The 12,716-nt window shown below is 46.1% G+C and overlaps 1 protein-coding gene across 1 annotated transcript; it reads right to left on the bottom strand.

Moving 5' to 3' along the window:
• Positions 1-3,484: 3,484 nt before the first annotated feature.
• Positions 3,485-11,594, bottom strand: KRT84 (keratin 84). Its single transcript, XM_006870009.1, has 9 exons — positions 11,079-11,594; positions 9,231-9,439; positions 8,551-8,611; positions 8,013-8,108; positions 6,821-6,985; positions 6,542-6,667; positions 5,821-6,041; positions 5,182-5,213; positions 3,485-3,852 (listed from the first exon to the last, which is right to left on the bottom strand). The coding sequence occupies exons 1-9, from the start codon at positions 11,592-11,594 to the stop codon at positions 3,485-3,487; spliced, it is 1,794 nt and encodes a 597-aa protein (XP_006870071.1).
• Between the last annotated feature and the right edge of the window lie 1,122 nt (positions 11,595-12,716).

Raw genomic sequence — 12,716 nt, 5'->3', positions numbered from 1 at the left:
CCTTCTAAGTATTCCTTTATATGTGGTTCAGAGTTCTGGGACCATCCCCTGAACCTGCTTGGTTGGGTATTCTGTGTTGTTGTTGGTGGAGCTCTCTGTTATACGTCTACCCGATCCGCCATCTTGTTTGTTCTCCTATCAATGGTTTTGAGTTATGGTATTGGAGGAGAATATTGAAAGTGCCATGGGCTGCCAAAAAACCCAATAGATCTGTTTTGGAAGAAGTGCAGCCAGAGTGCACCTTGGAGGCCAATATGGCCAAACTTTGTCTCTCATACTTTGGACATATTGTCAGAAGGGACCAGTCGCTGGAGAAGGATATCATGTTTGCCAAGGTGGAGGGTCAGAGAAAGAGAGGAGGACCTCCAACAAGATAGATTGGCCAAGTGGCAGCATTGATGGACTCAAATGTGGCAATAGTAGTGAGGTTGACCCAGGATCGGGCAGTGTTTTGTTCTGCTGTGCATAAGGTCACTATGAGTCGGTACCAACTTGATGGCACCTAACAACAACAACCACCTTTCTTTTGATTATTGTTTTCATGGCATATCTGTTTTCTATCCTTTTAGTTTTGACCTATCGGTGTCTTTCATATTTAAAGTGGTTATCTGCTCTGGTAGCGTAGTGGTTATGAGTTGGGCTGCTAACCTCAAGGTCAGCAGTTTAAAACTACCAGCTTTTATGTGGGAGAAAGGTAAGGCTTTCTGCTCCTGTAAAGATTTAAAGTCTTGGAAACCCTATACAAGGTCACTATGAGTCAGAACCAACTCCATGGTACGTAACTAACCAATCTTGTGGGCAGCATTTATTTGAATCTTTTTGTGAAAATCCAGTATGTCTATCTCTGTCCTTTAATTGCTGACAACTAATTATACAATTAAGAATTTACATGTTATTATTAATATGTGTTATTTAAGTCTATCATTTTATTATTAATTTTGTGTTTAATCTCTTTGATTTATGTTTCTCTGTAATGTCTCTCCAAGGTACATTCTAATATCTACTGATATAGCTTAACAGTATTCTGGCTGGCAAAGGAAACATGCTTAAAGGGAGCATATTCATTTCCATAGAGCCAGCAATGAATTTGAGTCGAGATAAGGGACACAGGGTGAATGAGGAATGGCATCAAGACCAAGTTGTTCCTGCTGTCCAAGGTGTATGTGTGACTTGAGAAATGAGGTGGGAGGTCAGGAGCCCCTGGAAACAGGAAATCAGGTAGGCTGATGACCCCAGGGTCTTGCAAGCATGCCTCAGGCAACCTGAATGTTCTTAGGGTGCTGGCTGAGGTCTGGCAAGGCAGAGTATCAAAGATGAAAGATGTGCTTCCTGCTCTCTAAGAAAGAGGGCTCTATTGAGGTGAGGCCAACCAGCAGACAATTCCTATTATAAAATATATGCCCAGGGTTCTAGTCATGACTATGCCGTGGCTGGCTCCTGTGCCCAGCTTGTGCAAATACTTGTACTGTGGCACTGTAGGATAAGCACTGGACTGCTAACCACAAGGTCAGTGGTTCAAATCTACCAGCCATGAGTAACTTTACACAGGGTCACTATGAGTCAGAACCAACTCAATGGCACTTAACAAGAACAACACAATGCTTTAGTCATACTCAGCTCCAGGCAAGTCCTAAAACTTGCCATGTTCTCTCTAACCTCTTGGTTTTGTACATGTTGTTATCTCTGCTTATGCGGAAGGCTGACTTCTCATTCACATCACATCCTCTGGAAGTGCTCAATGATGGCCGAGTCTGGGTTAGGCTTCTCCTCTTTGCATTGTAGCCATGGCTCTATTCTAACATAGCACTTAGCACACTGATTCATAATGGATGGTTTTCCAGCCATCATGACTGCATCATAAGCTCTTCAAGAGCAAGAACCGACCTTTGTTCACTAGTGTTTTCCCATTATCAATGTAGTAGGCACTTATCACATGTGTTGTTGAATGAATAATAAAAGTGGGATAAATGAAGAAGATGACAGAAGTGAAAATGCAAATGCAGATCACAAAGTGCTTGATGCCATCTTAAGGATTTTGAGTTATTTCTGGAAAGTAATAGAGAGTCACTGAGGGCCATGAGCAGGGGAGACCCATTATCAGGTTTCAATGTGAGAGAGATCTGTCGAGCAGCATGGTGACCCCAATGTTGCAGAGTAGAACTCAGCTCCATTTTTATGGAAGCAGATCACTAGACCTGTCTTCCATGGCACTGCTGGGTGGTTTTGAACGGTCAGCCTTTCAGTTAGCAGTGAAGCATAAGCTATCCAGGGATCTTCAGCATCATGGTAAATGGATTAAAAGGAGATGAGAATGGAAGCAGAAAGCGGAGGACATCCCTGCAAGAATCCCAGAGGAACTGGGTGGGTTGGGACTTGGGGAACACATGGTAGGGCTTGTCTTGGTCGGGAGGAAAAACTTGTGGTGTGAAGCATTCCTGGAGAGAAGCAGGATGCATGGCCCTTGGTTTCAAAGCCTTTGCTACATGTCTCAACCTTCCCTTGCCGGATTGTGAGCCACCTTAGGGAAGGTCCTGACTCTTCTTTCCACAGTGTCTCTCCTGTGCCCAGAACCCCAGACTCCGCCCTTGGCTGGACCTCAGTAGGGTGGGTTGTTTGCTGGCTGGAGTCTTAGAAGCAACAGTCCCCAGCCCCAGTGTGATCCACAAGGAGAGGCCAGACAGAGTCTTGGTGAAGTTAGCTTGGCGAGTTTATTGAAAATGCAGGAACACAAAAGAGCAGTACATACAGGCACCCCACCCTCACTCCCAGACCTCTCTGGAGCTTGCAGGCACAAACCTTCCTGCAGTGGACAGTGCTGGGCCTCACACTAAACTGGGGCAGGGGCACCTGGATTGTTTCAGAGCCCACCTCTCCACTTGTACCCCACCCACAGACCTGAGTTACAGCAACAACCTAGGAAGAGAAACAGCTAGGACATGTACCACTGAGAGAAGAACTGTCTCAGGAGATTTGGGGCTCCCACCAAGGGCTTTGAATCCTTGTGGGTGGTGAGGAGAAGGAAAAAACCTTCTCCTTCTAAGGAAAGGAAGAGGAAGGACACAAAGAATGGTGGACTGAAGATACTTGCATATGGACCATAACTCTCCATTCCCCAATTGAGTCCAAAGCCATGACAGCAGGGACAATGATGAAGATGCCTAAATGCTTTCTTTTTGGCTTTGAACTGTTCCTTTTCTCCCCTGCAGACTGATTTTGATAATACTATTGTCTATTCAATTTACATTTCTGGAGGCTGTTCAGTTGGATGATCCAAAGGAAGGAAATGGGAAATCAAGAGCTGTGGATGGAGTATCCATATGGAGACAAATCTTGGCCAGACAGAACAGCCACTGGGGAGAGTCAAGCGGCAGCTGCCTGGCAGGAGGGGTTTCTGGAAATCCTCAGGCACCGAATCTGTGCGCCTCAGGGGACAGAAGCAGGGGATGGTGAGCTGGTTCTTCTCTCAGCAGTGACTGTCTGGCTCTCAGTACTTGGTCCGACGAGAGGTGGTGGTGGAGACGAAGCGGACGCTGGAGCCACGGCTTGCACGGCCACCGCTGCAGCTGCTGAAGCCCCCCTCGGTGGGCAGGGGACAGGGAACACTGGGGGCACAGGCCTCACCCAGGTACATAGAACCCACTCTGCTGCCGGCACACATCAGATCCCCTCCAGTCGTGAAGACCCGGGACCCGCCAAAGCTGGAGCCGCAGGTGCCGCTCGAAGTCAGGACCCCGCCCATGGTGCGGAGGCTGCTGCTGCCACTGGAGAAGCCGACCCCGCCGCGGGAGACCACGGAGCTGGTGACGAAGGGCTCAGGGCCACACACCACACCACCTCGGGAGCTGCTCACAGCTACGGAAGAAAGGAGCAGTCAGAAAGGTAGTTCATTCCAGAATGTTCCCAATTGGTTCAAGGGCCCAGGTCTCCACGTTCCCTCGTTGGGCTGCACCAGTGGAGGAGTAGGGGAGGTCTGGTGGCTGGGAAAGGTGGTCTGAAGGTGTCATCTGGGGAAGTGGTCTTAATAGAAGTGGCCCTTACTATCCACACAGTCAGTACCCACTTTTCCCTTCTCTTGTCTGTCTAGGAGCAGAATTATTCTGGTAGATGTGTCGTTGGCCTTCATAAAGCCATGAGTTAGCCCTTTTAATTAGAGTATTTTAATGCCCATCGTGGCCCTTACATGCCCACCTAGATAGCACACAAGAACCGTCTTCAACACAAACCCCTATCCACACTCTTTGGACCTAGCAACAGCAGCTCTGCTCTGTAGCCTTCTGGTCTCCTTGACTAAACCTTGTTTAGACCAGCCCGTATCTTCTGCCTTCCTGCCATCTGTGATGTCCAGGCAAGCCTAACTTTCTGAAGAAAGCCATTCCCACTGGCTCCCCTCTATGTGGGTGCTCTTTTCTGAGCACAAGGAGCTCTGGCACTCCGTCCTCCTCACTTTAGCCCTTGGTTCCACCACATCCTAATGTACATTTGTGATTTTGGTGTTGGAAAGCTGAGTTGGAATTCTTACTGCCACTGACCAGCTTAGGGACTTGGGCAAATTGTGTATTGTCTTTGGGTGGGCAGGGATGCCAATGTCTACTCCTTCCTCCAAGGATCCTGTAAAGATTCAGTTTGATGGTGGCTAGGCCTCAACTGTATACACGAGGACTATATAGCTGTAGAGATCAGGGGCTGGCTCTTGCACTTCTTTGTGCTCCCACCCCAGTGCCCAGCATAGGACCCTGCATGTGTGGGAACATCCAGTGCTTTGATTGGCATAAGCAGCAGGTGGAACTTCTGTTGAGCTTTAGTCCCTTCCTGCCATCAGCGGTAAGATAATTCCCTGACACGGGCTTTTCCATTCTTTCCTTGGCCTTTGTCATTGAAGGACAGGGCCACTCAAAGCAAGAAAGACTGACTTCCTCCTGGAACCTTCTTCCTCCTTTGTAGCTCCTGCAAACCTTTATAAATGCTTCACTTTGGAAAAGTCTGGCTTTTGGCAGATCTCAGGCCTTGCCTAGGAGTGTGCTCCCAGGCCAAGGGTCACATGATTCCTCCTCCCCTTATTCTCAGGGCTAGGATGACTCTGTGTCATCCTTTTAGCAGGCTCCTGACTCCATGGAGGGCCTGAGTTTAAAGGCAATTGGAGAGCTAGATTTCTCTATCAGAGAAAAGACATAAGTTTCTTACATATATTCACTGGTCCAACACCTTCACAGATCCTGAAGAGAGAAAGAAACAAGTCAATTCATAAGCACTGCTGCTCCCCCCAAACCTCATTGCTATGAAAAGGGCAGTCTTGGCTGAGGGATCAAGTGGAGCAGCACCTGTCACCCCTGGCTATGCAAGCATCCAGGCTTTGAAAAACTATGTGATTCCAGACTCCAAAACTATCGAATCAAAATATTTGAGAAAATTATTATTATTATTTAAAATAAATTGACTAACCAGGCACAATACCTTGTGGTTCTGGGGCCACCTGTCTACGAACTTGTGTCTGTTCGTTTTGTTTGTTAAGTGACATTGAGTCAGTTCCTATCCATTGTGATCCTGTATAGGGTTTCCAAGGAGCAGCTGGTGAGCTTGAACCACTGACTTTGAGGTTCAAACTGACTTTGCAGTCCAACGCATTAACCCACAGCGCCACACGTAGGGGACACTTATCTGGAACCTGCCTCTAATTCCTTGTCAAGGGCACCCTCAGACTAATGTTTGCAGAAAAGTCATCATGACCTCTAGAGACTGCTCATTTCATCAGTTCCCCACCTCCTCCTTAGCCAATCCTTCTAGATGTCTAAATCACACAGCATGTTAAGTGAGAGCACTCACCGGCTCTCCTCGCCCTCCAGCAGCTGTTTGTAGGTGGCAATCTCGATGTCCAGGGCTAGCTTGACGTTCATCAGCTCCTGGTACTCTCGCAGCTGCCGTGCCATGTCCTGCTTGGCCTGCTGTAGAGCAGCCTCCAGATCGGCCAGCTTGCACTTGGCATCGTTGAGGGCAGCCTCACCCTGCTGCTCTGCCTCAGCCACTGCAGCCTCCAGCTTGGCACGCTGCAGGGAGGGCAGAATGTAGCTGGGTTTTGGTAGGGGTCCAGGGATCCCCAGGTGGGATTAGAAACCCTGCTCCCTGATGGTAGGAACATAGCCTAGTACCAAGCTGTGGATGAAGCCTGCTATGGCTACCTTCCCCGAGATTGATGATTATGATTTGATGTCATCGGGGACAAGGATTCTTTTTCTTTTTTCAGTTTTGCCTTTTCTGATTGTATACTTCCTAGTTTCTGCTGCCTCAAGACCATGGGGTCCAGAGAGCAAACTTAGTTTGTCTACCTTGCTTTTCTCACTGAGTCTGCTCCCAGTCTTTCCTTTCATGTGACAGGGTCCCCCTTCCTTCTACATTGTCCTCCTCCAGAAAGTCTTCTCAGACTAATCCCTCCATCCCTCTGGTTTTAAGTCTTGCTAGTCTCCTCTATGTCATCAGACTTGGTGCTCCCCAAGCTTAGAGCCTGTCCCTCCTCCCTCCGGAACTTCCTCTCAGCTGCTATTCCCACCTGAGCCTTGGCGTGTTCAATCTCTGCCTTCAGCCTCTGGATCAGGCGGGTCAGCTCGTTGATCTCATTCCGTGTGTTACGCAGGTTATCAGAGTGCTGCCCAGCGGTCATCCGCATCTCTTCATACTGTGGATGGCAGTGTGCCAAGAGTTCAAATGTAAGGTCAAGCACCACTGAGTTGGAGACCTTAAACCTTCTCTGGGTCCCCTCTGTTGTATATGAATCTTGCTCCCCTACTCCCGGGCCTCCTCCAACCCTTGGCAAATCTCCCCTGCCCACCTTGGTCTGGTACCAGGCCTCAGCATCTGCCCGACTGCGTCTGGCGATCTCCTCATACTGGGTCTTGATATCAGCAATGATCCCATTGAGGTCCAGATCCCGGCTGTTGTCCATCTTCACGATGACTGATGTCTCTGAGATGTGTGATTGTAGCAACTGGATCTCCTGTGTTGGAGGACCAGAGAGACAGGTGGGCTCAGAGCCCCTTTTAGTGTCCTAGACTGAGTGCTAGGGGCTCCAAAGGGTCAAGCGAGCATTCAGCTCACTCTTACTCTTTGGTTCGGAGCACAGCAAAGCAGCAGATATTCCAGATAGGACCTTGGAAAAATAGATCTGAGAACCAATTCAGTTTGACATTTGGAACCTTGTTACACATTTTGGAAATATCTCTATATCATCCTCACCTAACACTCACCTAGCATTGCTTTTTTTTTTTTTTTTTAATTGTTGCTGTTGTTAAGTGCCATTGAGTCAGTTCTGATTTTGAACCACTAATCTTGCAGTTTGCAGTGTGGTACTTATCCTACAATGCCACACTAGGACCTTAGGTGAACATCAAACTCATGAACCCTAGGAACTTGGTGAAGGGGAGAGGGAGCCATGCTAGGATTTAAACTTTTTTTTTTTATCCACAAAGTAACTGTGCTAGCCATCAAATGTTGATATCTGACAATATTATAGGACTTCATGGTCTAGGAATTCCTATATCTCAACTCCTTAATAAAACCAGGGACCTTGGAACTGGCCTGCAAAATAAGGACATTTTCTTGAGCCTTTCTACTCGGTGCTAGAAATTCAGCTTTGTGTCTACAGCAGACCATATGGACCATTTATAAAGCAAAAGATAGCACATTGGTCTGGCTAACTGGATCAAACTTCTAGTGCTTCATTTATACCTGGCAATTCTGTTTTCTAGAGCTTTTAATCGGTAAATGGATGAGGCTCCTAGACTGTAGCCTTTAGATTGCCACTAAGGATTTAGATCCTATTGATCCAAAGAGTTTATTAAAAGTCCTGACTCAGGCATCTGAGATGTCTGCTTACCTTATCTTTCAACACATAGAGTATAAGGAATTGAGTGGGAGAAATGATGTGGATGCTAGATGTTTGAAAAACATACCACCCCAGACTAAGTCCTTCAAGAGTCCAAGAGCTGGTCTCCATGAACAGCCCAGAAAGCACAGGTTCTCACCTCCATGTACAGGGTTCTCAGGAATTCAATCTCGTTACGAAGAATATCCACATTGGTTTCTAGGTCAGACTTATTCAAGAAAGCTGAATCCACATCCTGTATAAAGGAGAGAAGGATGCCATTCTCATTACCCCTGTGCTTGTTTCACATTCCCTCTGGGGCAGGTCCAGAGGGAAGGTCAGACCAATTCCAGCAGGGCTTTCAGGATCAGTGGTAACATCACCGGGTGGAAATGAAGCTCAATGACTATTGCTCTTCCACCCAATAGAGTGTGAAAACTCCCCCAGAGACTGCTGGATGCTTGCCCTAAATCCAGTCTCAGTTCTGATGCTAATTTAGAGGCAAGGAGAAATCTGGATACTCCAAAGATCTTTAAAAGGTCGTCTCTTCAGACCTCTGCTCTTGTGAAGACTTTAGCCAAATAATCTTGGCCAAATCCAACCATTGGAGGGAAATCATTTTGATCTCAGGGGTTCTAGTCCCAGATACCATAAGGCTGCATGACAGTTTACATCTCAAGAACATGTGCTCCCCTTACCTTCTTCAGAGCCACAAATTCATTCTCAGCATTGGCCCGGAAGCTCACCTCCTCTTCATACCTGGAGTGACAAGTGTTAAGGGGGTGAGTTATCACTCTGAACTGAAAGTCAATCACTTTCTGCTCCACCCAGAACTGTGGCTCTCTTGCCATCCACATGCTATCATCCTTTCTTTTCTATCTTTATTGCCTTTTATGGGCCAGTAACTCTCAGTTTTCCAAATCCCCCTTTCTTTAATCAAATTGGGATTTGGTACCTGGAAATCTGGACCACTGTTACACTCCTCAGTTAGAATAGATTTATGGTCACTGCACTTGACCATGAGGATGGAGCACCAAACTCAGTGTTGAACCTGATTACTATTTTCAACACCAGAGGTCACCTATTTCTGGAGTCAACTTACCTGTTTCCATAGATATAATTATGGACCAAAACAAAATAAAACAAAAACCTGTTGCTGTCAAGTCAATTCCAACTCATAGCAAGGGCCAACCACACCCAATTCTGAATCTTCTTATCTCTTATAAGAATTGGAGAAGGACCCTCCCCCTTTCACCTTACCTATCACTGTCCCCTATCCCTGCAATCAACATTTAACCCTTATCCTTCTAGTTACTCTCATTTGAGTGTGGCTGCAACCCACTACCATCCTCAAATGTGCTTTCCAGATGACACTTACTTCTTCTTGAAGCCTTCAAGGACATCCTGCATATGGTTCCTCTCTGCCTCTAACCGGGCCCGGTCACTGGCAGCTGTGTCCAACTGTCTCCGTAGGTTGCTGATGTAGTTCTCAAAGAGGGGCTCCAGGTTGCTCCTGGTGTGTTTCTGCTCTTGGAGGAAGCTCCACTTGGTCTCTAGCAACTTATTCTGTTGCTCCAGGAACCGAACCTAAATCCACAGGGGTAGAGAAATGGCAATTGAAGTGTTCATTAGGACAACTCCTATGTCAATCAGTTCTTCAGGTGGTTAGAGAGGAGTCCAAACCACATGTTGACATTGTTCTCTCCTCTATTGACTGTCACTTGTCCTCTGTCTTAATAGAAGCTGCAAGTGCTGGTCTGCCATCCCTTCTTCATACTCAGTCAAGCTCAACTACAGGTAGAGGCTTTTGAATGCAAACAACTGAGTATACTTCTCCTTCTACCGTCTTAGAAAGTCATAGGCCAATCTATGAAGAAGTTAAAAAGATTGAAGCTTTGCCTATGTCTAAACAAATTATGCCATTCATTACAGCAGAGAATGAGAAGCAGGGTGAAATATATTCAGGATGGGATGGGGTTTCATTACATGGCAATAGAGGTTGGAATTGCCAGGTTATAAACCATAACCTCTATCCCAGATATTCCATTGACTGAGACTCATAGAGCTGTAGGAAAACTTAAAGACCGTTTACTCCAACACTTTCATTTTAAAGATGAGAAAAATGAAGCTCACAGGTTAATTTCCCTTCTCAGACACAAGCTAAGCATTCTAGCTCCTTACAGACCTCATTTGTGAGATGTCAGTTCTTAAAATAGTGATTCTCCACATCACTGTTCCTCATCAACTTGAAGATCAGTGATCACCAGTGGTGGTTACGAGTCAGGCTGCTAATCTCACGGTCAGCAGTTTGAAACTACTAGTTATTATGCTAGAGAAAAGATGAGGCCTTCTGCTCCAGTAAAGATATACAGCTTTGGAAACTCTATACAGGGTTGCTATGAGTCAGAACTGACTCCACAGTATATAAACACCACCACCACCATTCTCTACTGCTTCTCCTAATCTAGGTAACTTGGCTTGAATGTTGATACTCCACATGGGTGGGTTATGAGTTCTTTTCTTTATGGACTCTTGAGTGAGTTTAATTTAATCTTAAAATAAAAGCTTTTTCCCATGGTTCCATATGATACGGTTTACCTGACTACATACTTTGAGTGAGCAAGCACGTTGCCTGTTGGAAGAGTCTAAACTCAGGTCATATCTACAAAACTGTGCATGGACTATCAGAAGTAATAATCTAACAACAACAACAGCAACAGATGTTTCATTATAAAACAATCCAGATTATTGGATAAATTACTTTTTAAATGCAAAATCTCTCAGTTTCATATGTCACCTTCCTAGATCTGTGAAGATGTTGTTCCCCAGCCTCCAAAGTTATGAAAGTATTAAAAAGAACATATTCCCGCCAGCATCTGACTGGAGTCCTAAGTTTTCAGCCTGTCTGGGAGCTATTTTTAAGTGATCAGATGGTAGATCTTCATTTTCTCAAATGCTCCCATCTTTGGTTGGTTGGTCCACCTTCCTCTTGAAGACACAACCACTGTCAGAGTCTACCCCATTCTGCAGCATTTCCTCAAGATTCTCCTGATTCTGAAGCTGAGTGACCCAGAAATCCCACCTCTATGCTTTTTCTTGACATCTGAAAGATCTGGAGTGCAAGTCGATGCTCTAGACCTGGGGAAACTATTCTTAAGGTAAAAAGGACCACAATACATTTCAGCACTCTTCATCCCAGACCCAGATATTCAGCTATCATAGGTACCTTGTCAATGAAGGAAGCAAACTTGTTATTGAGGGTCTTGATTTGCTCCTTCTCATCCTTCTTCACCCTCTGGGCATTGGGGTCGATCTCCAGGTTGAGAGGGGTCAGCAGACTCTGGTTAACAGTCACAGCAGTGATAGAGGGAGCTGTCGGGAGTCCAACTCCTCCAGCTCGGTAGCCAAAACCAGGACCACCGAAGCCATAGCCAAGGCCACTCCCAGCTCCACACCCCAGACCAACACCACTGCCGGCACCAAAACCAAAACCACTGCCAACACCGAAACCAATTCCACAGCGGATGGGACGAGGGCCTACAGCTGCTATTCGGGGTGAGTATGATCCAAAGGTGGTTACGCTCCGACTACCAAAGCCCCCCTGGCTGCAGAATCCAGGCCCACTCCTGCAGGACACAGAGCTGGCTCGGAAGCGGTTGAGATTCTGGGATGTCATTGCTGAGCAGGAGCTGAAGTTGCCCACCCGGCGACCAGAGCTGACTCTATAGGAACGGCAAGACATGATGGTTTCTTGGGTTGGAGCAAAGAAACAAGTGTAGAATGGAGCAAGCTGGAGCTAAGAGGCCCTCTGAGACTAGTGGATCCCTCTTACCCTTTTTATGTGTATGGGGATCTAAGGACTGGCCCCATAAAACTGAAAAAAGCCATTTGGAGGCATTTATGAGCTTGGGTAGTTAGCAGAAACTCTTCATGCCTATAACCTCCTTAACAATGAGCTAATCTCAGACACACCTCTTCTCCTCAGGATCAGGACTATAACATAAAACCTATAAACATTAAAAACATATAAACACATAGACATTATAGCCCCATTTCCCCCCATCAGTCCACCACAATTGCCATTATGAGGACATTAATTTGCTTTGATCATAAATCCAGTAGACTTTTTCACTGTGAATGTGGCTAACCACCAGAAAGTTAGGATGGTAACAGCTCCAGCAAGAGGCTGCCAAAGGAGGCAGCTATACAGATCCAACCCCCTACCAAGATGCAGGAAGGGACAGAAGAGAGGCAGGGTCTACCTAACTCCAAGGAAGAAATTACATGGCAAGATTAAGTTTATTGCATGTCTGTGGATGGAAAAACAGTCAGAAAACCTTTTACTGTGTTTTATCTATTCTCTATGATCTGATTTGTCTGTTTACACAAGAGTTGAATCTTCATTACAACTCAGCTGGCCTAGAGTCGACACATCTCTAATTTGAGACACTCAGAGAATATTCATCAGTCATTCAATGATTTTTATGGGTTAAGCATTGGGCTACTAGCTGTGAGGTTGGCAATTCAAATCTACCAGTCACTGCATAGGAGAAAGATGAGGCTTTCTGTTCCCATAAAAGATTTATAGTCTTGGAAATCCTACATAGGGTCACTATGAGCCAGAATCAATAACCTCATATGCATGTGAAAGTTGGACAGTGAATAAGGAAGACCATAGAAGAATTGATGCTTTTGAGTTAAGGTGTTGGATGAAAATATTGAAAGTGCCGTGGGCTGCCAAAAGAACCAACAGATCTGTGTTGGAAGAAGTCCAGCAAGAGTGCTCCTTGGAGGTCATGATGGCCAAACTTCGTCTCTCATACTTCAGACATATTGTCAGGACGGACCAGTCACTGGAGAAGGA

This window comes from Chrysochloris asiatica, unplaced genomic scaffold, assembly GCF_000296735.1.
Source record: "Chrysochloris asiatica unplaced genomic scaffold, ChrAsi1.0 scaffold00138, whole genome shotgun sequence".
Taxonomy (NCBI): domain Eukaryota; kingdom Metazoa; phylum Chordata; class Mammalia; order Afrosoricida; family Chrysochloridae; genus Chrysochloris; species Chrysochloris asiatica.
This window is presented reverse-complemented; position numbering and strand designations above follow the sequence as displayed.